This window comes from Gordionus sp. m RMFG-2023, chromosome 3 (assembly GCF_954871325.1).
Source record: "Gordionus sp. m RMFG-2023 chromosome 3, tfGorSpeb1-WG-v2, whole genome shotgun sequence".
NCBI classification, from domain to species: domain Eukaryota; kingdom Metazoa; phylum Nematomorpha; class Gordioida; order Chordodea; family Parachordodidae; genus Gordionus; species Gordionus sp. m RMFG-2023.
Genome location: NC_088777.1, coordinates 47,094,445 through 47,121,019, shown reverse-complemented (window position 1 = coordinate 47,121,019; position 26,575 = coordinate 47,094,445). Strand labels below are relative to the sequence as shown.

The 26,575-nt window shown below is 28.8% G+C and overlaps 2 protein-coding genes across 3 annotated transcripts; both read left to right on the top strand.

Moving 5' to 3' along the window:
• Positions 1 to 6,124: 6,124 nt before the first annotated feature.
• LOC135925744 (RING-box protein 2-like) lies at positions 6,125 to 23,969 on the top strand. Its single transcript, XM_065461205.1, has 4 exons — positions 6,125 to 6,183; positions 9,478 to 9,587; positions 9,740 to 9,784; positions 23,682 to 23,969. The coding sequence occupies exons 1-4, from the start codon at positions 6,125 to 6,127 to the stop codon at positions 23,798 to 23,800; spliced, it is 333 nt and encodes a 110-aa protein (XP_065317277.1). The 3' UTR covers positions 23,801 to 23,969.
• LOC135925742 (RWD domain-containing protein 2A-like) lies at positions 6,142 to 8,233 on the top strand. Of its 2 annotated transcripts, none has more exons than XM_065461203.1 (3): positions 6,142 to 6,268; positions 6,311 to 6,547; positions 7,590 to 8,233. In XM_065461203.1, the coding sequence occupies exons 1-3, from the start codon at positions 6,155 to 6,157 to the stop codon at positions 8,112 to 8,114; spliced, it is 876 nt and encodes a 291-aa protein (XP_065317275.1). In that variant the 5' UTR covers positions 6,142 to 6,154; the 3' UTR covers positions 8,115 to 8,233. The 2 variants fall into 2 exon arrangements, with proteins under 2 accessions (XP_065317275.1, XP_065317276.1); XM_065461204.1 differs by having other exon boundaries at positions 6,174 to 6,268; positions 6,307 to 6,547.
• Positions 23,970 to 26,575: the final 2,606 nt, after the last annotated feature.

Here is a 26,575-nt window from a genome sequence, read left to right as displayed (position 1 = left end):
TTGAAAGATTTTATATCTTGTTATTTATATGAGTATTAAAAAAAATAAAAATAAATTTTGATAAATACATAAAATTTTTAACCTTAAAATCAGTATAAACATAAACTTATTAAAATAAAATGAATTTTGTATCTTTGAGAATTCCAAATGAGGGATGATTATAAAATTTAGCGCTGAGCAGTTTATGTTAATATAAGTCTATGGTCAAGCCTAATATTTTTTTTAAAAAATTTTTGGCCCCAGTCGGGCTCAAATTTTTAAATATGATATCAATACATTTTGTTAAAAAATTATTATATTATATAATTCTTGCAAGAAATAAAGGCGATAATATTTTTTTATAATGAAAAAAAGATTTAATTTTTCTATATTGAAATAAATTTGGGCTGGGCGGACAAATAATTTTATTTCGGACCTGACTTTTCGGAACAAAAAATTTTGTACAGGATAGGGACGGACAAGACAATGGCAAAACTAAAAGCCTGATCAGAATTTAACTGAAATTTTGACTTGCATAAATTTTAGATAAATATTTCTAAACATTTTTACCGAGTACGAGAGCTCGGGATAAACAATTAGTATTTTGCATTTTTACCATAAAAATTGAAAACAACAAATTATAGATAGTTCAAATTCTCACTTAGAAAGTATAAAAATATATAGGTCTCTACCTATGATACTTTAGGAGCTTTTATTATGTGAAGTGTGTCACTTTATCCTGTACCCAGCGTAAAATGTCTAAGCAACAGAAATTTTATAATAAAATTGAAAATAATTTTGTTGTTTTATTTTTTTTATATTACAATTTTGATATCTGATTGTTACCTTTAAGAATAAATTAACATTAGAGCAGGGGTTCGAACCGAACCGCAAAACCGGAATGAACCGTTATGATTCTCTGAACCGTAACCTTAACCGAACCTTTAAGAAGAAAATATTAAAAGAGCAAACCGAACCGTTATAAATATTTTGAACCGGTTTAAACCGGTTCAAAACGGTTTTAAAAATAATTAATTTTAAATTATTAACCTAAATTTAAAATTTTAATTTTCCTTGGGGGCATTTTTTAAATTGGTGATTTCTTTTTAAATTAAATATTTCTATATTATCAACATTATATATTAAATTAAATATTTTTATATTATCAACATTATATATCAAATAATACCAGGTTTGTTGTTTTTTCTTTAAATACTTAATTTATAAGAGATTAGACAATTTATCTGTTAATTAGATAAGATATCTTAAAATCAGACATAATTATTCTTGGCTAAATTAACAAATTTATATATAAGATATTAATAAGCTTTTAAAATAATACCTGCTAATAATTAGGAAAAAATTATATAATTCTATTAATAATAAATAACATCTAATAGAAATCAAGTACCTTTTACATTCATTTTTATATTATATGGTTTATTTTTTATCTAATTATAAAAACTTGGATCATAGAATTTAAATGACAATAAATAAAATAGTCAGCAATATTTTAATGATATAATAATTTTTTATTTATAATCATTGTTTTTTTAAATTCAGAATTCTAATATTATGAATTATTTATTATTATAATATGTTAGTTAGCATTTACCATTATCATATATGCAAAATAAAAAAATATGATTAAAGAATGGCATTTGTAATGAATATTTTTCTAAATCTGTATTTTTAAATAATAAAAATCTTACTATAAATCTTCTGTTTAAATAAGTTAATTAACATTGCATTAAATTATTTTTATACTTTTATATATTTATTAATGTGTTTTATATTTAAATAAGCTTACAGTGAATTAAAAATAGGAATTACATTTTGATGTCAAACTAAATATAAATACTATAGTTTAACTTAAATTACCTATTCTGTCATATTATATTAACATCTAATAGAAATAAAGTACTGACCAATTTTTATATAATATTGTTTTACAATAATTTCTTATTAATTGATATATTCAAAAAAAGTTTATCTTAGTTTATATAGAATATATCAGAGTGGGTAATTTGAATTAAACTATACTAGTTATATTTAGTTTAACATCAAAATGTAATTCCTATTTTTAAATGTAAGTCTATTTAATATAAAATACAAATAAATAAAAGTATAAAATAATTTAATGCAATGTTAGTTAACTTATTTAAACTGAAGATTTATAGTAAGATTTTTATTATTTAAAAATACAGATTTAGAAAAATATTCATTACAAATGCGATTCTTTAATCATATTTTTTTTATTTTGCATATATGATAATGATAAATGCTAACTAACATATTATTTTAATAATAAATATTAGAATTCTGAATTTAAAAATAAATATAATTTTTATAAATAAAAAATTATTATATCATTAAAATATTTATTGCTGACCATTTTATTTATTGTCATTTAAATTCTATAATCCAAGTTATTTAAAAAAATAAAAAGAAGGTAAAATTGTTTCTATTAAGCTTTTTTATTTATTCTATTTATATAATAAAAGATTTTCATCTACCATCATATAGCTTTTTAGTTATCTATTAAATGGTTCGGGAAAAGTCAAATCCTGTACGTTCCTATTTTAAATTAGATATCATAAAAAATCAATCTATTTGTAAAATAGAAGATTGTGGAAAGGTCTTAACTGGGGACCATTCTACAAATCTTGAACGACATATAGAAAGATTCCACAATAGGGAATTCAAATTTTTAAGAAAAAAGAAAGAAAATTTAACTTTATAACGAAAACTGCACACCAGTATAATACAATCCAAAATGCTTTTAAGTCCAACACTACTACAATACAAATCAATATAAATAAAGAAACTTTAATCCCCTCCTGCACCGAGCTAATAACAGTTCACGGTAGGCCAAAAAAAAATAAATTGACGACAAAGCATTTCGAAATAATATAGATCCAATAATTATAGGATTGGGTGGAAATTTAACTATCAATTCGGAAAATATACGCAATAATATTAAAAAAATGGCGTTAGATTTTTCGGATATAAAAAAGGAAGTATATCAAAAACTTATTTCGTTAAAATTAGATATAGCAACTAGATATGATAGGTCCATATTGGGGATCAATATTCAATTTATAAATAACGGAAAAATAAAATTAAGGACTCTATGCATGAAAGTGATTAAAGAACGACACACATCAGAATATCTTAAAAAAATTATTCTAGATGTTCTAAAAGAATATGAAATAAAAATTGAGCAGATTTACACAATAACCACCGATAATGCAGCAAATATGATTAGAAGATGATGACCGTAACGATTATTTAATGATGATTTAAAAAATAATGATATAGAATGATGATTTAAATAATAATGATATAATTCATGATGAAAATAAAGAACTTAATATTAAAAATATTAATCTTGCATCAAATGCCAGATCCATATTAATAGGTATTAGATGTGCTAAACATACATTTCAATTAGCAATTAATGATTGCATTAAATATTCAAATGAAATTGTCATTATAAATAAAGCAAGAAACATCTGCAAAAAAATAAGAAATCAGACAACAATGGCTATTCTCTCAAAATTAAATTTGAAAAAACCACTAATAGATTGTTGCACAAGATGGAATTCTATCTTTTTAATGTTGGAGAGATTACTAGAGTTAAAAAGCTTTTGCCAAGAAATATCGCTCCAAAGCGATCGCGAAAAATGTTTATCAGAGAATGAATGGAAAATAATTAGTGACATATTATAAGCTTTATATCCAGCTTATGTTTTGACAAAATATTTACAAAGTGAACAATTGACAAATGAGCGATTTTTATGCTGCGTGGATCAAATGTCTCATGCAAACGAGTAAAGTAGACATTCCATTTGCCAGACTTTTAGTTTCTACGATGAAAGCATGAGAAATAAATTTCAAAAATGAAGTTTTTTGCTCTGCTATTTATCTCGACCCTAGATATAATGTATTTTTAACTTTTGAAGAAAGAGATATCGCCAGAAAACATCTTTGTAAAACTTGGAACTTGATACAAAATCTAAATAATCAGAATATTGAAATTCTAAATACTATGCCTACGTATTCGTAATCGAAGGATAATTTAGATGATGATTTTGAAGATTTATTAAAGTCGCATGAAAGTCTTAATAAGAATAATTCTCGGGGCATAGAAAATTATAATAAATGTATAGAAATAGAATATATAATTCGGTCATTTGATAATATAGAGAGATTCGAAAAAGATACTAATCTTTTGAATTATTGGGAAAATGTAAAGAATAGTATGCCAGAACTTTATAAGTTAGCTATAACTGTGCTAGCAGTTCCAGCTACGCAGGTCTCCGTAGAAAGAGCATTTTCAAACCTTAAGTTTATACTCTCTGCGCAGAGAACTAAATTAAATCCTGAAATATTAGAAAATATTTTAGTTATCCGTTCGAATTCTCTTTTTAAACCTAAATAGTATACTATACATATTATTTTATTCATTATTGTATTTATGCATGTTTGTTTTTATCTTATTTATTTATGAAATAAAAAATAATAATTTGTCTAATTTATATTTCCTAAATTTAATAAAAATATCTATTAGTTTATCATGGATAAATTAAATAAGAAATTATAAACTAAAAAGATTTTTCTCTAAAATTAAATACATGGTTAATGATTAATTTTTTTTAAAATTAAATTTATAAAAACCGGAACAAACCGAAAAGAACCGTTATAAATTATAAACCGAACCGAACCGAACCGATATGATTTTTTTTTAAAAAACCGAAATGGAACAAAACCTTTATAAAATTTTAAATTAAAAACCGGAACGAACCGAACCGTTATACTAAACGGTTCGAAACCCTGCATTAGAGTAACTGGGAGAGGTGGCTCAGGGGCTCGAGCCCTTAGAAACATTTGAAAAGCCCCCGAAATTTTGATTTTTTTTATACGCAAAAAATGGTCTTTCCGAAAATGTTAACTAAAACAGATCATTTGGAAAATAATTTTTAAAAAGAAAATTTTGAGCCCCTGGAGATTGTAAAGGTATAAAAAAAATTAAAGCGATAAGAAAATAAAGAAATTCATAAAAATTTCAATTTGATTGTCCCATTTTAGGCACATCGCACATTTCTATTTTTTTTCAACTTTGTGAGTATTTTTTAGTTAATAAAATTGGTATTTTGTTTATTATTTTTCCATATAACAAACTTTCTTAAAGGTTCCTTTTTGCTCAAGAATTTTTTTTATATGGTATATAATATTTCAAAAGCTATAATCAGGCCGAACATTTTAATCTTTCACATAAGAGCTATATAATATATATTATATAAATCGTTACGTGACTTCTTGTTGAAATATAAACTTCAGATAATTTTGTTTTATTGCTGAGATTTGAACATGTCCATAATATTTTGTTAAAAGCACACTATAAAGCGATTTTATAATTTTTAGGGAAAAACGGATATGTCTAAAGCGAGCAGACTTTCCAAATGATTAACATATGTAAGAAATTATATATAAAAATTAGTCCTATAAACCTTACTTCAAAAAGGAAACGCGTCACTCGTTACCTTAGAAAAATGTCTTTTTCTATTACCTTGTGAAAAAAGAACGCGTCCCATGCTATTCAAAAAAAAAGAAGGCGGTCTAAATATTATATGTAAATTTTCATTTTATTTATTTATTTCTCATAGAAAATAAAATTATAGTAAAATGATATTATAAGATAGGTTTCCTTTGTAATTTATTACTTTTTATTTACAGATTTTTTTAGGATAATGATATTAGTTAGCTTGCTAAACAACTACTAAAATTTGTTAACATGCAAAAGATCCATTTATTTATTAATATACATTAGCAAAATTATATGGTCAAGTCTGATCTATTAAATATTATCCCTCCAAGAAGATATCCACCAAGTTGGCTTAAAAAATATACATGACCTTTACTAGATTCGAATATACTACCTGGTTGTGATTTACGTACTAATAGACCACAGACAATACTCAAAATCATCAAATTATTTTGTATATAAGGATAAAATTCAACGTTATCAAGTATTTTAATAAATCACTTAAAAATTAATAACGTTTAAGGCTATACATCATTACTATATTTTTTATTTCATACCTTTATAAGTACGGCTTTTCACAAAACACATGTTTTTAACATGATGTCTGATGAAAATTATATTCTGCAAATGCAAGAAATAGATATGATTAAAAACATGTATAAAGAAGAATTTATATTTCCAAAGGAAAACTCTCTAAATAATATGTTACCATCTTATAATTTAAAATTTAATGGGGATAAAGTATTATTATCTATCATAAAATTATATAAAACTTTAAGGCAGATTAAATATGAAATTTTTGTTGAGTATCCAAAAACATACCCCTTAGGCGATTCTAATCCTGTAATATCTATATTTACAAATGATATAACCAAGAATAAACAACAAATCTTGAACCAAAAATTAATCAACTTAAATAAATATTTAAGCAAAAGCAATAGTGGTGAACTGCGTATTTCTAATATGATCCAATTTATACAGGACTTCCTAAATGATGAAATAATTAATGGGTTAGAGGAGGTTGTAAAAATATTGAATTTATTTCTAAAATTTATATATTATTCATAATTTAATTAAATCGATTGTTAAGTATTTGAAAATTGAAAAATAGCTGGTTTTTTTAAATATACTTATTAACATGACGATACCTGGAATTTAACAGTTGCTCAGTGCATAAATACATTGGTGTGATAATATACTAATTTGTTATTAATGCTACATGAAAGTTCTATAAATTAAAATTTTTTTGGCCCAGTCCATCCCCATTTTTTAATTGAAGCCTGTCCTATTTTAAAAAAAATTAAACCCAATTTAATTTAAAAATTTTTAATAGAAAAAAATCTATATTTTTATAAAGTTAAATAAAATAAAAATTACTAATAATTTTGTCATAATCAGAGACCTGCCAAGGTACATCCCAGCCTTTGGTTATATTTTAAGACCTGGCCTAGATTTTTTAAAATACATTATATTTATTTTTATAAATAATAAGGGCAATTTAAAAAATTTTGCTTAGAAAAACAAATTTTGTTTAGGCCCAGGCCAGGTGTTATAAAATTTTTTTAAGGTCTGAGTACGGTATTAAAAAAATTAAAATTGGCTTGGTTCATGTACCTGGGCTTAGGACTGGGCCCCCAGGTCTTTGGTCATAATTTCTGAGAAATTTTAATTATCATTTTATATTAATAAAATAGATAACATTTATTTTGTCCTTTTAAGTTTATTTGTATGGAAAAGCTTGGCTTAATTATTAGGCTGATTTAAATTTAAAACCAAAGCCAAGCATGATTTTGATTATAGATGGACTTTCATGTCTCTAAATCCTACACTTAACTCATACTTAATATTTTTTTATATTTCTTCTCTATAATATTATTAGAAAAAACTTATATTTCAATCCTAAGGTGTTTATGCATTAGTATTCGCAATCAAATATGAGGAATTATGCATACCTAATTTCATTTTTAAAAAATTCTATCATTCAAAATTTTTTCATTGATAATTTTGAAATTATTGCAATTTAACAAAATCTATAATCCTTAAAAAATAATTTTATTAAAAGAACCCTTTATCATCAAACCCCATCCAAAATTCATTTCAAACCCCATCAAATCCTACAACTTATTCTCGTTATTGGATATATAGTCATCACATTTACAACCCCTCCAAGCGAAAGTTTTTACTACAAACAGCCCAAGAAAATGATTTAACTGGTTTTGTTTTACCTGGAAAACCAGGTATAATTTGCATTGAAGGTCTTACCACATCTTGTCAAATTTTTTGGAATGCTGTTAAGCGGTTAACTTGGAAAAAAATAATGCTTAAACATGAAGAAGAAATATCAATCATCGATAACAAAAAACATTTTTTGTCAAAAGATAATTTCAGATATGACAAAAAGTTTGAGGGTTTCAAGGAAATTGTATTATCTGATACAAAATATGATGGTTTTGAAATCGGTTCTGAGACTCAAATATTTGATAATAATAAACAAAGAAATAGTAGGCATCAGGATATGGGGAAATTTTCTTTGTATCTTAAGACCCATGGCTGTGAACACATTTTTTGTATATTGTTTAATATTTAAAATTTAACATAAAAAAATAAATTAGTGATATTATATATATTTTATATGAAAAATAATATATATTTGAATATATGTAAAATATACATAAAATGATATAAGTTGTTTATATCTTAAATATTCAGGCCTTTAATTTATATATCACATAAATTAATATTTATATCAATAAAGTTATTTAAAAAAATTTGAGATTATTTGATATGATGCATAATAATTTTTTGATTGATTTTATAAAAAATTTGGTATCATAAAGGTGATTGTAAATGTACAGTAACTTAATAAATATAAAGTATTAAGCACTACAAAATGTTGTACAAAAATGGAGCATTTTATAAAAAAGATATCAATAAAAAAATTATAAATAATATAAAAATAGTGGAAGTTTTAAGAGTTATAGAGGGTAAGGCAGCATTGCATCCATCATTATTGCATGAGCAAGTGTATATTTGAATGCCTGTATTTGTTATACTTTGTTCACAACTACCAGATACACCCTGGCTAGATTTTTCAGCACATCGTCGTATAACTGTTTTCCATGGACCCCAAACTTTTATATAATATACATAGAATATTAGATAAATCTATATTACTTATAACAATTATTTAAGCTTACATGTAAAAAAAAATATGTTGGCTATATAATTAAGGATTAATAAAATATAACCTCCTGCACTCTCACGTGTTTCTTTTAAACAAAATAACCCTGGTGTGTTGGCTTTGTTACTTTGGCAATCAACAAGTTCATGTCTACCTGGATCAAATTTTCCCCAAGCACCACAATAAGAGTCATCCTTTACAGATGAACGTCGTTCATCTGAACTACATTGATAACATTTTATTGATTCAGCAACTTTAAAATATAGATTAATATATTAATCAACATAAATAATCGGTGTAGATATTAATTTTTTTACCAAAAGCTTGATTAAGAATGATTAAAATTATGATACCTTTTAAAAACATGCTTTGCAGGTAAAATTAAAAATGGATAAATGATATATCCACTCGATGTATAAAATTGGTTGCTAACAAACGGTTGATTAATTAAGTTGTGTTCAAAACTTGTTACAAAAGTTGTAAAACTTAAAAAGAATTATGTTAAAGTTAAAAAACTTAAGGAAAATGTTTTTGCCACATTTTAATATTAAAAAAGGATTTATCAGCATTTTCAATAAGGTTTTCCATAATATTTTTTATATTTTGGAAATAAATAACCTTTTTTGTTGTCAATAATTTGATCAGAATTCTTGACGGAAAATTACGCTTTGATGAAAGTAAAAGGAATATTTAAAAAATTTTCTATGACACTTAGTCATCATAATATGTCAGCTTTCATTGAATGTAACAAATGATTAATTTTCTATAGGATGTCAGAAAATGAAAATATATTCCATCTAAAAAAATGGAATGGTGTTGCTATGTGGAGCTGGGATGTTCAAACTGAAAATTGTGCGATATGTCGCTCCAATATTATGGGTAATTTATACATGCCTCTAAATATATATTTGTTTTATATATATTGTGCTTAACATGATTTAAACGCTAAACTCAGTTATAATTAAAAGTGTTTAAAATAGTTATGAATATATAAATTCTTATAAATCCTAACTAAAATTTTTTTAATAAAGATTCCTGTTTAGAATGCCAATCTAAGAACAATCAAGATTGTGTGTGTAAGTTCTGTTATATATATTATAACTATTTTGTTATGATAATATTTATAAATATTTTTTAAATTATAAAAAAGAATTGTTGAATTATAAGAACAGTATCAAAATTAATGACTTAAAACTTTTTAAAAATTATAATTGTAAATATTCAGTTACTATTACTCAAAGACCTGCAGATCTGGCACTAAGCCTGGCCTGGGTACTTAGGTTGGGCCATATTTTTATTATATTAAATATTCAGGTAAGCCTGTATTTTTTTTAATACTCCTTGCTGGGCTATTTGTAAACCAAAGTAAATTTAGTTATTATATCTGCCAACCTTTTTTCAGGTCATGGAGAGATTTAAACTTAGCCAAAACTAATATTAATATACAAATCTTTAATGCTTTGTCTTTGGTTAATTTGAAGTGAAGTTTAGCTTATCTAAATTCATTTCTCTCTCATCTGTCTGGATAAGTTCCTTCTAGGTCTACTTGCAATATCCAAAATCCTCCCAGTTTTACAGTTTCCAAAATAACTTTATGAAATATATACATGCCTTCAACTCTTTTTTTTGTTTTTTAAAATTTGATTTCTAGGAGCCAGTGGTGTATCCAGGATTTTCCTATTTTTAACTTTTATTTACTAATTTGTGCCTAATGATATAACAAGCCTATTTTTTATTATTTTAAGTTAGGTATGTTATATTTAATAAAGTTTTTTTAAATGTAAAGTTGAAATAAAGTATACATTTAAAATTTGATTTAAAAACTAGCCTCTGCTTAAATTCTCATACAATATAAGTAGAATAAATTTTTTTTTATTGAAAATACTAGTGTTTAAAATATTGACTAATAAATAATTTAAAAAACAAGTTTTTATAACTTCTATCAAATACAATATTATCAAAAAGTTTATTAAACACTATAACTATAATGTAATTTTTAATTTTCGTGTGGATGTTGCCAATTCATCTAGAATTTTGTTCATCGTTATTTAGCCAAGATTCTGAAATATTACTTTGTAAAAATGTCTTCAGCCTTCTCAAGTTTGAAAATGTCCTTTCATTCGTGCATGTTGTAATAGGCAAACATGCAAGAATATAAAATAACTTCAAAATATTGGGAAATTTATTCAAGATATCTTTACAACGATTTAGCGCATCAATGGCATGCTCAGGTAAAATAGTTAAACATAATAAATATTTATACCATAATTCAAATTCGCTGATTAAATTTATCTCCGAATCAATATCGTACGAATAAAATTTGGCTAAATATTTTATTTTATCAATCGTGGCATTAGAAAATGAGGAGGGATCTTTGGGCAATAAAACTTTAAGAATTGCAAAGACTTGTTTTTTATCTAAAAATCGTACTTTTATTTGTGATAAAAAAGTGTCCAAGAATGGGATAAAAATAGATATTTTATAATAATCTTCAGTTGATCCAATATTTATATTTCATCTCATTAATTGCCTTGGTGCTAGACGGGTTTAATTATTGATATATCATAAAATTGAGCCTTCAAATCAATATCTACATAAATATTATGAAAATATTCATCGATATTCGTTCTTATTTTATCCACCTGTTCATATATATTTTCTGCCAAATCAATTACCTGAACCAAATCTAAATTTGGTTTTTGTAGATTTCTACAAAGTATTGAACTATAGGAAAATAATTTATTGATGTAACTAGCAGCAATGATAAACTCTGATTGATCAATTGAATTCAATAATGATATCGCTTCTGACGACATTACTATCTTGCCATTTAGTAATTTCATCAAATATATTCTTATCATCTCTTTGAGTTCTATAAATGCCGAAACTGAATCACGACGTAAACCCCATCGTGTAGGGCACATTTTTTAAAAATTTTTGATGATGTGTTTCGGGTGCATTCATTGATATAGTTCGATTTAAAACATCTGACCGTTTGGGATATTTAAAAAAATCATAAATTTTGGATATAATGGCTAAAAATATATTTAATTTATTTTATAAGTTAAAATACCCATGGAATTGCGTATAGAAGGTAGAGCACATGAATCGGATATTGCATTCAACGAATGAGATGCACAATGAACATATATAGTGGAGGGATATTTTTTTAAAATATGTGCTTGCCACTCATAGCCGGAGCACCATCATAACCTTGTCCTTGCATCAAATTTAAATTTAACTTATTTCTCTAAATTTAAAAAAATAGTTTTGGCGAAAGCCTCCCCTCTCATATCCACAACAAGTATAAATTGTAAAAATTCTTCCAATATTTGTATATCACCTATGATGTATAATTTTTTTTATTATCAATAAAATTATAAGCTTACCATCCAGGCTTATATAGCGCACACATAAAGACATTTGTTCTACTCCAGAGACATCTGTTGTCTCATCAGCCAAGACCGAAAAGTAGGGTGATTTATTGATATTTGTAATAATTTTCTTCACTATTAATTCATTGTAGGCATCGATGATTTCATACTGAATTATTGAGCTCAAGTAGGTCGCATTTTTAGGACAATTTAATAAATTTTCTCTAAGTATGGGATCTCCATGAGATCTATTTCGAGAATAGCCCTTAGGTTACCATCTTTATTGTTGTTCATTATCAAATATCGCACCGCTATCTCTATGACCTCTAAGAGCGATACCTTGGATGCCACATACCAGGATAGCGTCAATTATTAGCGTTAGTCTTGATCTATTTTGCAAGGCTAGTTCTTGCTTTCCAGTATCTATTATTCTAATAATATCCATGGATTCTCCATTTTTGATAGATCGAAAGTGTTAAATTTCGTTAATTAACCCTATTTATATTTTTTTCTATTTTTCTTTATTTTTAATTATTTTTTCTTCAATGTTTCTTTATTTTTTCTTCAATAAAAATCGATAAAATATATATTGTACATAAAAAAATATATTATATAATAATAAATATCGTTTGTTTTTCTTTTCGCGATTTGTTTTTTTACAAATTCATCCCGTTTATTTATTATTTTATTTATTACAAGTCAATCAACTCTTTTTTAATATTTATTAATTCAACTCCTTGTTATTCATATATTACGCCATTATCTACTCTAGTGCTAAGCTTAATAAGTGCTCCCTTAGCACGCCCCCTTCAACAAAGATGATCATCCACCCCCTTCTCCCAGAGGTTGCCCCATTCCGAATCCTCCACCATTACATCCAACCAGCCTTCCAGCTCATCAACATCGTCCAAAACGGCCACGAGATCCCTCCATTCTTCAGTTCCAATCACTCCTAGACTAGTTTCTTTACGCTCGGCTGCCGTGATATCCTCTCCTCTCGTTATACCGTTTCCCTGCGTCCTCTCGTTTGTGCCTTCAACTGTTAAATCAACGATGGGCCATTCCACGCTAGCTGTTGGACGCTCTTCACGCTGCTCCTCTTCTTCCTCTCTCCTCGTTCCCACAATTTCTGCGACCGGCCTTGATTCACCGCCTCCCTTTTCTTCATCTCTGCTCGCTCTCGTAATTTCTGCGACCGGCCTCGATTCACTGCTCCTTACTCGCTCCGTCCGAGCCCCCACAATCGCCGCTATCGGCCTCGCTGAAACCTCTGCCATCCTTGCTCGAGCTTGTCCCGACCGATTACGATCTGCCCTCCTTTCCCGATTCCATGTACATCTATATTGAATATGCCCTCGTTCCTGGCAGCGATAACACCGTCTTCCATCCGCTTCCCCGACCCCTGCCCCCGATCCTATGGGGCCGCACCATGAGTAGCACTTCATAATTCCCACAAATCCAACTTCTACGCACACCCGGAGCATTATTCGGATCCATTTTGACTATCCACCTAAATATATTCTATACTATATAATCCTTACAAAATACGTACTTTGTAACAAATTTCTCTTTTATAATTCCAGGTAATCACCAATTTTATTTAACTTACAAAAAAATTATAACTTTTAACGAAAAAAAATTTCTTTACAAAACTTTTAACGGAAAAAAAAATTTCTTCACAAAAATAAATAATTGTTCCTCTTTTTTTTTCTTTTTGGCCCACTGCTTCCTAAGCCTAGGCTTTGCACGCCGAGTAATTAATTATCTTTTCATCAAATAATTAGGGACACAGCCCCTATACCGTCTCTAACATATCCAAATTCCCTTCCAATAATATGATCCCAAACAACATATCGTTCCAACACTTTTGACATTTTAATTATCACACAAAATAAAATTACACTTGTTCTTTTCGACAAAAATTGGGACTATATATAGATATTGGTGAGGCCAATCCAGATACCTTATGTGAGGTTAAAAGAAGTTTAAAAAATTAGAAACTTTGGAAAATTGGTTAGACAAGAATCCACATATGGGGTTTTGTGTTAAGGTACTAACTCCATATGATCAAGGAATTTTAGGGAAATTAGAAAATATACAATCGTTTCGGAGGAGGTTTATATCGAAGTGAGGTAAGTAGAAACTCTTCAGCCGAGATGTATTTCATAAGTGGTCCTAGAAACAATCTATGGGGCACGACACAACGTGTAATGGAAATATTGAATAGCAGATTTAATACACCAGCTAGATCTATGTTACCGATCCAGATGAAAGGACCCATATTAATGAAGGGAGAGAAAGGTTTAATATATGATGAGAAATTAGAAGATGACACTTTGTATAAGACTAGATTAGAATTGATAAAGAAAGAACATAAGTCAACCTTCTTCTTTGACGAAGAACATCCTTACCGTACATTTAAATATTTAGGTTCGTTTGCAACTCAAGCGCGAACAAGCGGTGGACACACCATTAACTTCGTTTTACAAAAAATAATGTGGCGAAAATTTATGATGTTTATAGGAACAATATGACTGATATCTCGACAGAGGGACAACAGAGACTAATGCAAGAGAAATTGGATAAACGTGTACCACGATATAAGCCATATATCAAAATGATAAATAAGAAGATCATGGAATTTATTGCTGATTTATACCTTAAAAGAGGGATACGTGGCAGACTTCTAGACAAGGAGGATTTCCGGAAGATCGTAAGAAATGACGCGGCCTTGGGTGGTTGGTCAGATTGGGAGACTTTCAATGAAACCTTGGATGACACGAGGTTTTGGAACCTAGTAAACGAAGAGAGACAAAGACATTTGCAAGGCGATTGTAAATATTGTGTATATAATACCCTTGGGAAGAAGGAAAAGAAAGCCTCCTTCATAGGAGAGATGAAACCAAGTAGAACAATTTGGTACCTATGGTTAGGTGGCAGATTTCTGGAATACGAAGCCTTAGGTTTTCTTAATGAAGACCATTGGGAAAACCTTCCATGTGGTGTAGGAGGTTTAGGCGTTAATTACCTGGGTTATATCCTTCAGGGAATATCAAAATTAAGACGGAAACTTCGGAAAGACATTGAGCAATTTGTACCAAGTAAAGTGGTATATAATTGGGAGCAGGTAGAATTCTGTTCACACCATTACCATACTTTAGATGATATATATGGGAGGAACCTAATAGTGCCGGACCGACAACAAAATGAAATCATAGGAAAAGCTAGAGTCCAGAAAGGAGGTCTGGCAAACATCCGTGAAAGTGCATGTTTAGCAAAAGCTTATAGTCAAATGTGGTTATTATATTATTTTCATCGTAGGGATGTCAGACTAGGTGCTTTTGCTATCAATTCAGTAGTACCAATAAATTGGCTACCCACGGGAAGGACTTCATGGCCCAATGCTACACAGCCGTGGGAACGTATCCACATCGACTTCTTTGACTTTGAGGGGCAAATATATTTAATTGTGGTAGATGCATATTCCAAATGGGTAGAGTACGAGGAAGTAAGGGGGTTGACTACGCAAATTGTAATAAAGACCTTAAAGAATTTATGGGCTCGTTTTGGAGTAGCAAGGACGATCGTGTCCGACGGCGGTCCCGCTTTTGTGAGTAGACAATTTGAAAAATTTTGCTCGGAAACCGGGGTAAAACATGTCTTAGCACCTCCTTATCATCCAAGCTAAAACGGACATGCGGAAAGAATGGTGGCTCTGGTTAAAAGTTGGTTAAGAAAATCGAATATGGCGGGGGGGGGGAACTATGGATCGCCGTAGCCTATTATAATAATAGTCGAAAAGGGGAGGAGTTGTCACCGGCGGAAAAATTTTTGGGCCGTAGAACTCGCATTCAATTAGATTTGCTAAAACAAGAGGTACCTCCAGAGATGGATTCGGAGGATAACGCGTGTAAATTCGGGGTGGGGCAAACGGTTTGGGCTAGAATTTTTGGGGGTATCCGAAAATGGGAATCCGGTGTGGTCATAGAGAACGTGGGGCACAAATTGCATAAGATAAAGTTCCAAGACAGGAGAGAAGGAATAAGACATGGGGATCAGTTAAAGAGAGGAATGGACCCCGGAAGACTTAGGTCCAGTCAGGAGGGAAAAGGGGAGTCAGCATGTGTGAAGATAGAAAGTCGTATATAGAAGGAAAATAATAATAATTGAGAGAATAAGAGAGCATATAGAATGGGAGACGTAACAATTTATGGAGGAATAAAAGAGCCTATAGGAATTAGGTGGGAAGGAGGGAGAAATTAATAGAATTGGCGAAGAAAACAAATGTAAATTCTTTGGCGAAGAAAACAAATGTAAATTCTTTTTAATAGTCAAATTTTATCAAATGTAAATTCTTTCTAATAGTCGAATCTTATCAAATGTAAAATCTCTATAATAGCCAAATTTTATCAAATGTAAATTTTTGTTGATAGTCAAAATTTTGTCGAAGGAACAAATATAATTTATATAGTCCCAATTTTTGTCGAAAAGAACAAGTGTAATTTTATTTTGTGTGATAATTAAAATGTCAAAAGAGTTGGAACGATATGTTGTTTGGGATCATATTATTGGAAGGGAATTTGGATATGTTAGAGACGGGAAAGGGGCGGTGTCCCAAATTATTTGATGAAAAGATAATTAATTACTCGGCGTGCAAAGCCTAGGCTTAGGAAGCAGTGGGCCAAAAAGAAAAAAAAAGAGGAACAGAGAAAAATTATTTATTTTTGTGAAGAAATTTTTTTTCGTTAAAAGTTATAATTTTTTTGTAAGTTAAATAAAATTGGTGATTACCTGGAATTATAAAAGAGGAATTCGTTACAAAGTACGTATTTTGTAAGGATTATATAGTATAGAATATATTTAGGTGGATAGCAAAATGGATCCGAATAATGCTCCGGGTGTGCGTAGAAGTTGGATTTGTGGGAATTATGAAGTGCTACTCATGGTGCGGCCCCATAGGATCGGGGGCAGGGGTCGGTAAGCGGACGGAAAACGATGAGACGAAATATGGAGGATGGAAGACGGTGTTATCGCTGCCAGGAACGAGGGCATATTCAATATAGATGTCCATGGAATCGGGAAAGGAGGGCAGATCGTAATCGGTCGGGGCAAGCTCGAGCAAGGATGGCAGAGGTTTCAGCGAGGCCGATAGCGGCCATTGTGGGGGCTCGGACGGAGCGAGTAAGGAGCAGTGAATCGAGGCCGGTCGCAGAAATTACGAGAGCGAGCAGAGATGAAGAAGAGGGAGGCGGTGAATCAAGGCCGGTCGCAGAAATTGTGGGAACGAGGAGAGAGGAAGAAGAGGAGCAGCGTGAAGAGCGTCCAACAGCTAGCGTGGAATGGCCCATCGTTGATTTAACAGTTGAAGGCACAAACGAGAGGACGCAGAAACGGTATAACGAGAGGAGAGGATATCACGGCAGCCGAGCGTAAAGAAACTAGTCTAGGAGTGATTGGAACTGAAGAATGGAGGGATCTCGTGGCCGTTTTGGACGATGTTGATGAGCTGGAAGGCTGGTTGGATGTAATGGTGGAGGATTCGGAATGGGGCAACCTCTGGGAGAAGGGGGTGGATGATCATCTTTGTTGAAGGGGGCGTGCTAAGGGAGCACTTATTAAGCTTAGCACTAGAGGAAGATAATGGCGTAATATATGAATAACAAGGAGTTGAATTAATAAATATTAAAAAAGAGTTGATTGACTTGTGATAAATAAAATAATAAATAAACGGGATGAATTTGTAAAAAAACAAATCGCGAAAAGAAAAACAAACGATATTTATTATAATTATTATAATATATTTTTTTATGTACAATATATATTTTATCGATTTTTATTGAAGAAAAAATAAAGAAACATTGAAGAAAAAATAATAGAAAAGTAAAAAGTTGTTTGATATTTTAAAAATAAAGAAAAATAGAAAAAAAAACAAATAGGGTTAATTAACGAAATTTAACAGTGGTGACCCCGACGTGATCTGAACACGCAACCTTCTGATTTTACCCGCAATTGCAAGTACACGTTGTCAACCTTTGAAAAATATATACTTCCCTTCAAATTCGCTAAAATTTCTTCAATTCTCGGTAAAGGATATTTAACTTCTACGACCCAGGGATTTAGAGTCACTCGAAAACCAGCGCACAGGCGTAGTTGACCATTAGCTTTTTTCACAGGCACTAACGGCGTTGCCCATTCACTATATTCCACAGCACATACGATGCCTTTCTGTACCCATTTATCCAATTCCATTTCGACATCCTTCCTCCATTCAAACGGTACTCGCCTCAAAGCACAAAACTTAGGTACGCATCCCTCTTTTAATTTGATATCTACTTCGTAATCTTTCAGACAGCCCAACTCTTCGTCAAAAATTTTTTGATAATCATCCACCAATATTCTTACTCCCTCCTGCATCCTGATTATTTCCAACTCTCCTTCCCGGTCACATGCCGTTTTTTTGGCTCGGATGCTCCTTTGTCATTTCTTTTTTATTATATTTTCATTATTATCCTGCAACTTCCCTTTCCCGCTCTTCGTTTCATTATCGGTTGTATCCTGGATCTTTCCCTCCCATTGTCCGTCCATTTCCTTACTCGCATACCCATAGCAAGGAATATATTGTTTGTTATGCTTCAATATGATACTTATTATTTTGATGGTTTTTAAAAGTTTCAGTAGCACCTTTCCATTTAGTAAATGGTGTTAATACTAAGCTCTGTAATTTTTGCTGAGCTCTTCCAGCAAATTTGGGACCAAATAAAACACAATTCTTGCAAAATGCACCATCAAATCAATGGTAGGAGAAAATGCAAGCCATGTCCACCTTGATAACCAAACATATTGGAACCTTAATTTTTTTGTTGTCGTGTCCCTAATATATGGGAAAGTTATATCTGGTTGATATTTCCAAAATCTCCAGTTTTTTTTGAGGAGTTAAATCATTCTATAAGAAATTATATATATATATCCCACGGTTACCCTATAATAAATAATTTGTATGAATTTATTCTTCATTCTCATAAGAATAGTTGGGCAAAACTAATCTCATAAATGTGTGCAATATAATGCAATGGAAAAAACATTATTAAAATTTTATTTTTAAATGGTTGTTTTATCAATAAAAATCTGAAAAAAACTTTGTACTAACTATATTATATTTAAAAAAAAGGTCACATAGAGAAGCTGGCATAAATGGTGTTTGAAAACTGGCCACCACCCTTTAACCTTTTATCTTTGTACCTTACCTAATTTTTATTACCAACATACATTGTACATATAAAAGCATTTAATGAAAATAGACAGCCATTATCTGGCCAAAATTAATACATTACATTGAAACACACTTATTGAAATGAAAATGAACATATTTAATTAGCAATTGTTATGATCATTAATAAAAATTCCACACTATTAATATCTATCAAATTTAAATTTAATATTCTTATATAAACTTTAAGATTAACAACAAAGCAGTGCAAATTCCCACAAGGAATAATATTCATATAGATTAAATACTCACCAAACCTGCCTAACCTAATTTTTATAAAATAGATACTAGTGCTACCTACCTTTATCATTTTTTCCTTCAATTCCTGTGCTCTACCTTCTATACGCAATTCCATGGGTATTTTAACTTATAAAATAAAATAAATATATTTTTAGCCATTATATCCAAAAATTATGATTTTTTAAATATCCAAACGGTCAGATGTTTTAAATCGAACTATATCAATGAATGCACCCGAAACACATCATCAAAAATTTTAAAAAAATGTGCCCTACACGATGGGGTTTACGTCATGATTCAGTTTCGGCATTTATAGAACTCAAAGAGATGATAAGAATATATTTGATGAAATTACTAAATGGCAAGATAGTAATGTGTCTTCAGAAGCGATATCATTATTGAATTCAATTGATCAATCAGAGTTTATCATTGCTGCTAGTTGCATCAATAAATTATTTTCCTATAGTTCAATACTTTGTAGAAATCTACAAAAACCAAATTTAGATTTGGTTCAGGTAATTGATTTGGCAGAAAATATATATGAACAGGTGGATAAAATAAGAACGAATATCGATGAATATTTTCATAATATTTATGTAGATATTGATTCGAAGGCTCAATTTTATGATATATCAATAATTAAACCCGTCTAGCACCAAGGCAATTAATGAGATGAAATATAAATATTGGATCAACTGAAGATTATTATAAAATATCTATTTTTATCCCATTCTTGGACACTTTTTTATCACAAATAAAAGTACGATTTTTAGATAAAAAACAAGTCTTTGCAATTCTTAAAGTTTTATTGCCCAAAGATCCCTCCTCATTTTCTAATGCCACGATTGATAAAATAAAATATTTAGCCAAATTTTATTCGTACGATATTGATTCGGAGATAAATTTAATCAGCGAATTTGAATTATGGTATAAATATTTATTATGTTTAACTATTTTACCTGAGCATGCCATTGATGCGCTAAATCGTTGTAAAGATATCTTGAATAAATTTCCCAATGTTATTTTATATTCTTGCATGTTTGCCTATTACAACATGCACGAATGAAAGGACATTTTCAAACTTGAGAAGGCTGAAGACATTTTTACAAAGTAATATTTCAGAATCTTGGCTAAATGGATTAGCTATGTTAAATATTCATAGAGATTTAGTTCCAACGATGAACGAAATTCTAGATGAATTGGCAACTTCCACACGAAAATTAAAAATTACATTATAGTTATAGTGTTTAATAAACTTTTTGATAATATTGTATTTGATAGAAGTTATAAAAACTTGCTTTTTAAATTATTTATTAGTCAATATTTTAAACACTAGTATTTTCAATAAAAAAAATTTTATTCTACTTATATTGTATGAGAATTTAAGCAGAGGCTAGTTTTTAAATCAAATTTTAAATGACATTATACTTTATTTCAACTTTACATTTAAAAAAACTTTATTAAATATAACATACCTAACTTAAAATAATAAAAAATAGGCTTGTAATATCATTAGGCACAAATTAGTAAATAAAAGTTAAAAATAGATATATAATTTTTATGAATAATTTAATAGAATAGTAAAACATACGGCCGAAGGCCGGACAAAGGCTGACCGAAGGCCAGCTAAGGGGGTTTGGGGACGAAGCCCCTCAAAAAATCCCCCCCCCAATGGAAAATCCTGGATACGCCACTGCTAAACATGATATAATATCGATGCTTGAAATGATATAAATTAAAAGTTATAGAACAAGATTTTGATCCAGAATCAATTAGATTTAAAACATGAGCTTTTATAGATGAATAAACATCATCTAGTGCACCCCTACTAATGGTTGCCCGATCAGGCAATTCTGACAAGGAATCAAATATATATTTCGACAGTTTATTTTTTAATAATCATTTTATTTTAATTTTATGCTTTTAGAAAAACAGTTATTCCTTTATTGTTTATAGAATCTAATGGCATTAAATCTAAGCATTATATCAAAACATATTTTTAGCCTATTTGATTATATTTATTTTATACATTAAAAATATTTAAAAACATAATAATTATTAAAGCTGAAATGAAACAATTTCTTGAACTTTCAAAATTAAATTTTATATAATTAATTTAATAAATCAAGTTATATGTTAAATTTATATATTAAAAAGATACTTAAAAAAACATCAATTAGAGCTGGCTATAAAACTAGGGTGTTTTAAAACGTATAAATCTAATATGTTAATGTTTGTGTAATTTTGAAATATAATGATTTAAATTTAAATAATAATTTAATTTGTAAATATAATTAAATAGCATTCTAATAGTTATGCCCGCCGCGCCGCCGCCATAAAAACGACGGCGAGCCTGGCAGCACGGCTCATTTTAAGCGGCGGCTTTTCTGGCGTTGGCCGGGGGCGCACAGGTCTAAATATAACCAAGGATGTACCTTTTAAAAAAATTGTATCGAGTGAGAAACAGAAAATTTGCAAGTGTTACTTGTTTTGCTCATAGTTTACAGTTATTTATTTTTTGCTTAGAAAATATTGACTTTTTTATTACCGAAGAACAAAATTATTCTAATCAAATATGAATAAGGAAAAAATATTATTCTTCAAATAATTATATATCCATTATTCGGTCGAATTATTCTATTTGTAAATATAAAATAAACATATATTTTTTAAATTATTTCTATTGAATACTATCTTCCTAATGGAGGAATTATGAGCCTTACGTTTTTGTTTCCAGCTTCAAGCATTTTGTTGCAAAATTTGATAAACTGAAAAAATTTATTATGGATTATTATAGACAGTTTTGCATCTATTTTTATCTACTCAATTCAATTTAACTTGTTCATCTTTTTTAGCCATAAGAATCATTTCTACAAAAATTTTTCCTTTTTTTTGTAAAATTTGAATAGAAATTTTAATTTTTAAATCGAATATTCGAGATCGAATAATGATTTTATTATTGATACATATAAATAATAAATCAGAGTTGTGATCCTGAATTGGGGTTCAGGAATTTAAACTCTATTTAGCGGAAATTTTGATAAGAGGAGCTTAATCGCAATCAATTTTCTGAAAGAGGTCCAAACCCGCCCAGGGTTTGATGGTTTGCCCATACGGTCTCTATTTGGTCTTAGCAACAATTTTAAATTTCTTAAACCTAATTTGTGTTCACAACCTTGGAATACACTATGATTCGTAAATAAAAGTATTTGATTTATAAACGAATATTCTATGATTTTATTCAATTTTCTGGGGGAGCCCACTTCAAAGATAGATGGTCAATATTGTTTATGAATATTGGGTCGGATCATGAAAAATTTATGGACTGGCGCGGCTCTAAAATTAGCACAATGTCTAGTTGACATGTTCAAAGCCAATCCTGCTACCATATACGATATCCTGACAGTCGTTTCCCAGAAATCATTTTTTGAAATTTAAGAAAATCGAGGATGTTTTTTCAAGCCTGTTCTGAATTTTAATATATTTTTTTTAACCTTGAATAATGCAAATTTGTGATTTTTCCTTCACAAAAAATAGTCAACCTTTGTGTTTTTTTCGGACTGGGCAGAAAATCTTTTTTAAAATTTTTAACGGGCCCGCTGATTCTGCAAAATCGAAATATTTGTGTTCCCAAGATCTTTCCCAAATAATTTTTAAAACTTGGTAATATTTTCTTTTGATATAGTTTCCAAAATTTATAACAATTCCAACCCACCTTTCATGAGAGCTTGCAATCAGCTGCCTGAAATTTATACATTCCCCTCGCATGGTAGTAAGCTTGAAAACGTCGTTTCACTTTATGGGGGAGCCATTCACCCTAGGAAATATGCTATTCGTTTTTTTTAAAAAAATCATAATTTTAATGATTGGATCATTTTCCCTTTATAATTAGACCATATACAATACATAAACCCCCAACCCCCCTCCAGTCTTAAACAAATTTTTTTTGGTCCTCGGTCCTTTTGTTTCTCTTTTTTGGTAATTTACCATTACTACATACCTCACTGCACCTTTTTTAAAAACAATAAACTTTTATATATATATTTATATTATTTGTAAGAATCTATAAAGAACATACCAACACATATTTAGGTGTATGGGGCATGTGTAATCATTCCTTCCACCATTGCTGCATGTCCATATGGATAAAAGATCATAACAACTGCCCTTTATGTCAACAAGAATGGTCCATTCAACAGATCGGAGATTAAAATAATTATTTAACTTATTTGAAAATAAAATATACAACAAAGACAGAGTTTAATAACTTTTCCCGTTTAAAGTGTTTTTTTTAATGTAAACCATAATTTATAAAAAAAAATTTTATATATATTATATACATGACTGTGTGATATATGATTACTATCAAATGTTTTATTGCCCAATTGATATAAAAATGTAATATTGTTTGAAATATGAAGATGATATATATTTAATAATATGAGGATTTATGTTTATAATTAAAATATTTTGTGTATAGAGGGTAAAGAAGTATAGCTACGAAAGAGGGTAAGCAAAAATTTTGGTAAAAGTTATTTAGCATTTGTAGCGATTTTTTTTTATTTTTAGATATTTAAAAATGGCCGCCCCAATATGGGTTATTTTCTTTAAAAAAAATGTATATATCCTGCTGAGCATTTATGTATTAGTTTAAGCTTTACCCTTAACCTATAATGTATTCAATAATTTATTAGTATTTTTAAATTTAAAAAAAAAGTCATAAGATTGATATTTGCACTTGCGCACCAATCGACCAATTATAAGGATCCCCTGTCAACCAACCTGATTAAGGAAATTTTTTTGTACAATTAGATATATAATTAGAGATTTACAGAAACCAATTTTTTTGAATATGGATTTTTAAAATTATTTTTTGGCTCGATATGTGTTTTAGGTTTTTTAATTAGCATCATCTTTAGTCAACCATATTGTCATTTTTTATTTAAAATTTTTTCTTAGGAACATAGTAACCTTTCTCAGAAAAAGGTGTCATTTTTTTAGTTATATGTATATATAAGTAAGACATTTATAAAAAGCGTTTTAACATAAAATTTTCTAACTTAGTGTCACCTAGAAGTCTGCAAAGAGATTTTTTAGTCCAACCTTAGCCCTAATAAAATTTTACAATTTAAGTTAATATTATATTCATCGCCACCTTAAATTAAAGTTTATTTGACAGCTATAATTTAATCAAAATATATATTAAGTTGCATTTTATTTAATTTGTAAAAAATATTATAAAAAAGTTAAAATAAAATCGAATTTAAAAATTATTGCGGTTTTGTAAAAACAATAAACATAATTTATGTTGAATGTAGATATAATGGTTAATATAGAAACTAAAAAATATAATGTCATTCATTATCAAAATTACCATAAAGTGAATAATTAATGAGTCCGGTTTATCAGACTTTACACATGTCCTTTTCTCCTCATAGGCCCTACCAGCTACCCTGCCCATCTAAGTGGGCGAGTATTAAAATTTTTAAGAATGGGCGGGTTAAAAAAAATTTGAAACTGGGCGGGTTAAGAAATTTAAATTTTTTGTTTCATAAACAAACTAAAGAAAAATCATAATTTTTTATATGATCAATAACAATATTACTTTTTCTATTGTACCAATCGTTTTTTTTAAGTGAAGAACATTTACCAAACTACATTATGTAATAAACACAACAATAAAACTTTTTTCTTAGAATAAATAAACTTATTTGTCTATTAAAAATTAAAATTTCCTTTTTTGGGTCTACAATCTGCATTGTATTAATATATTTTAGTAATAATTGTTTATCTTTATAATTGCCCTTATATAATATATAAATTTTATTTTTTATAACATAATATTTAATAAATAATATTTTTTAATATACTTTTTATTTTAAAATTATACTCTGAATAAAGAAAATATGTCTAGAAAAATAAAAAATAATTTTTACAAACGATAATGAATTAGACAATAAACTCAAATCTTCAATGTGGAAACAATTTAAAATCATTTTCGATGAAAATGGCAAAAAGCTAGATTGGATTCGCTGCAATGATTGCGAATCTATCTATAAATATAATAATAAAAGTGTCACATCCTTCTTCCTTCGGCATCAATGTTCACTTTTATTTAAATATCTCACTTGAGCAGAGGATATACTTCAAGCGGATCTACTTTGATGGAAACGACAAGAAAGAGATTTGCCAAAGCTATTCAGATTAGCAAGAAAACTATTGGCAATTCCTGCAACTAGTGCTTCTTTTGAACGAGGATGTTTGAATCCAGAAAATGTCGATTCATTATTATTTTTGCATTATAATTACATATAATATCAATTTTATATTTATAATTTTTTCATAAATATTTTATTTGATCAAACAGATTTTCCATAATTTAAATTGATTATTTTTTTAATGCTTAAATTAATTTCCTAAATTATAAACTTTTTGTAGAGGTGTAATGCTGAATTATTTTTATTAGATGCTTAAAATTGAAAGAATGGCCATAATTAAATTTTATAAGCGGGCTTGGGTTAAAAATTTTTTATAAATAATATGCGGGCGGGTAAAAAATTTTAGACTAATGGGCGGGCGGTTAAAGAATTATAGATATTATTTTTAAAAAACTATGAGCGGGCGGGTTAAAATTTTTTAAAACATTGGGTGGGCGGGTTGGTCCGAAAACTCTCCCAATGAAGATCTCTACTACCGGCAACTGAAAACGTTATTTTACTTCTAGCCGACTAAGCAGGGATAGCTATAAATTTAAGAGCCAATACTTAAATCTGCAAAGTCATTATAGTTTGTCTTCCACCAATTTAAAATATTATCATCTTCAATATATAATTTAGCATCTAGGTATTTTATAAGTTCGTCAACTTCAACGCTAGTATCAGAAAACGCAGTGTCAGCTTCTATAGAGAGAAATCTAAAAACGTTTCTGCCTCTAAGAAAAAAATATTCATAATATTTTAATAATTTTAAAAGTTATATTTACCTTA

Excerpts from the sequence above, each read along its gene's own strand:
- LOC135925744 (XM_065461205.1), top strand. The coding sequence starts at position 6,125 with ATGATGTCTGATGAAAATTATATTCTGCAAATGCAAGAAATAGATATG. Across the intron at positions 6,184-9,477 it reads ATAGATATGATTAAAAACAT|GATGTCAGAAAATGAAAATA; the intron begins GTATAAAGAAGA and ends AATTTTCTATAG. Across the intron at positions 9,785-23,681 it reads GAACAATCAAGATTGTGTGT|GTGTATGGGGCATGTGTAAT; the intron begins GTAAGTTCTGTT and ends ACACATATTTAG.
- LOC135925742 (XM_065461203.1), top strand. The coding sequence starts at position 6,155 with ATGCAAGAAATAGATATGATTAAAAACATGTATAAAGAAGAATTTATA. Across the intron at positions 6,269-6,310 it reads TAAAATTTAATGGGGATAAA|ATTAAATATGAAATTTTTGT; the intron begins GTATTATTATCT and ends ACTTTAAGGCAG. Across the intron at positions 6,548-7,589 it reads TAATTAATGGGTTAGAGGAG|AACCCTTTATCATCAAACCC; the intron begins GTTGTAAAAATA and ends TTTTATTAAAAG.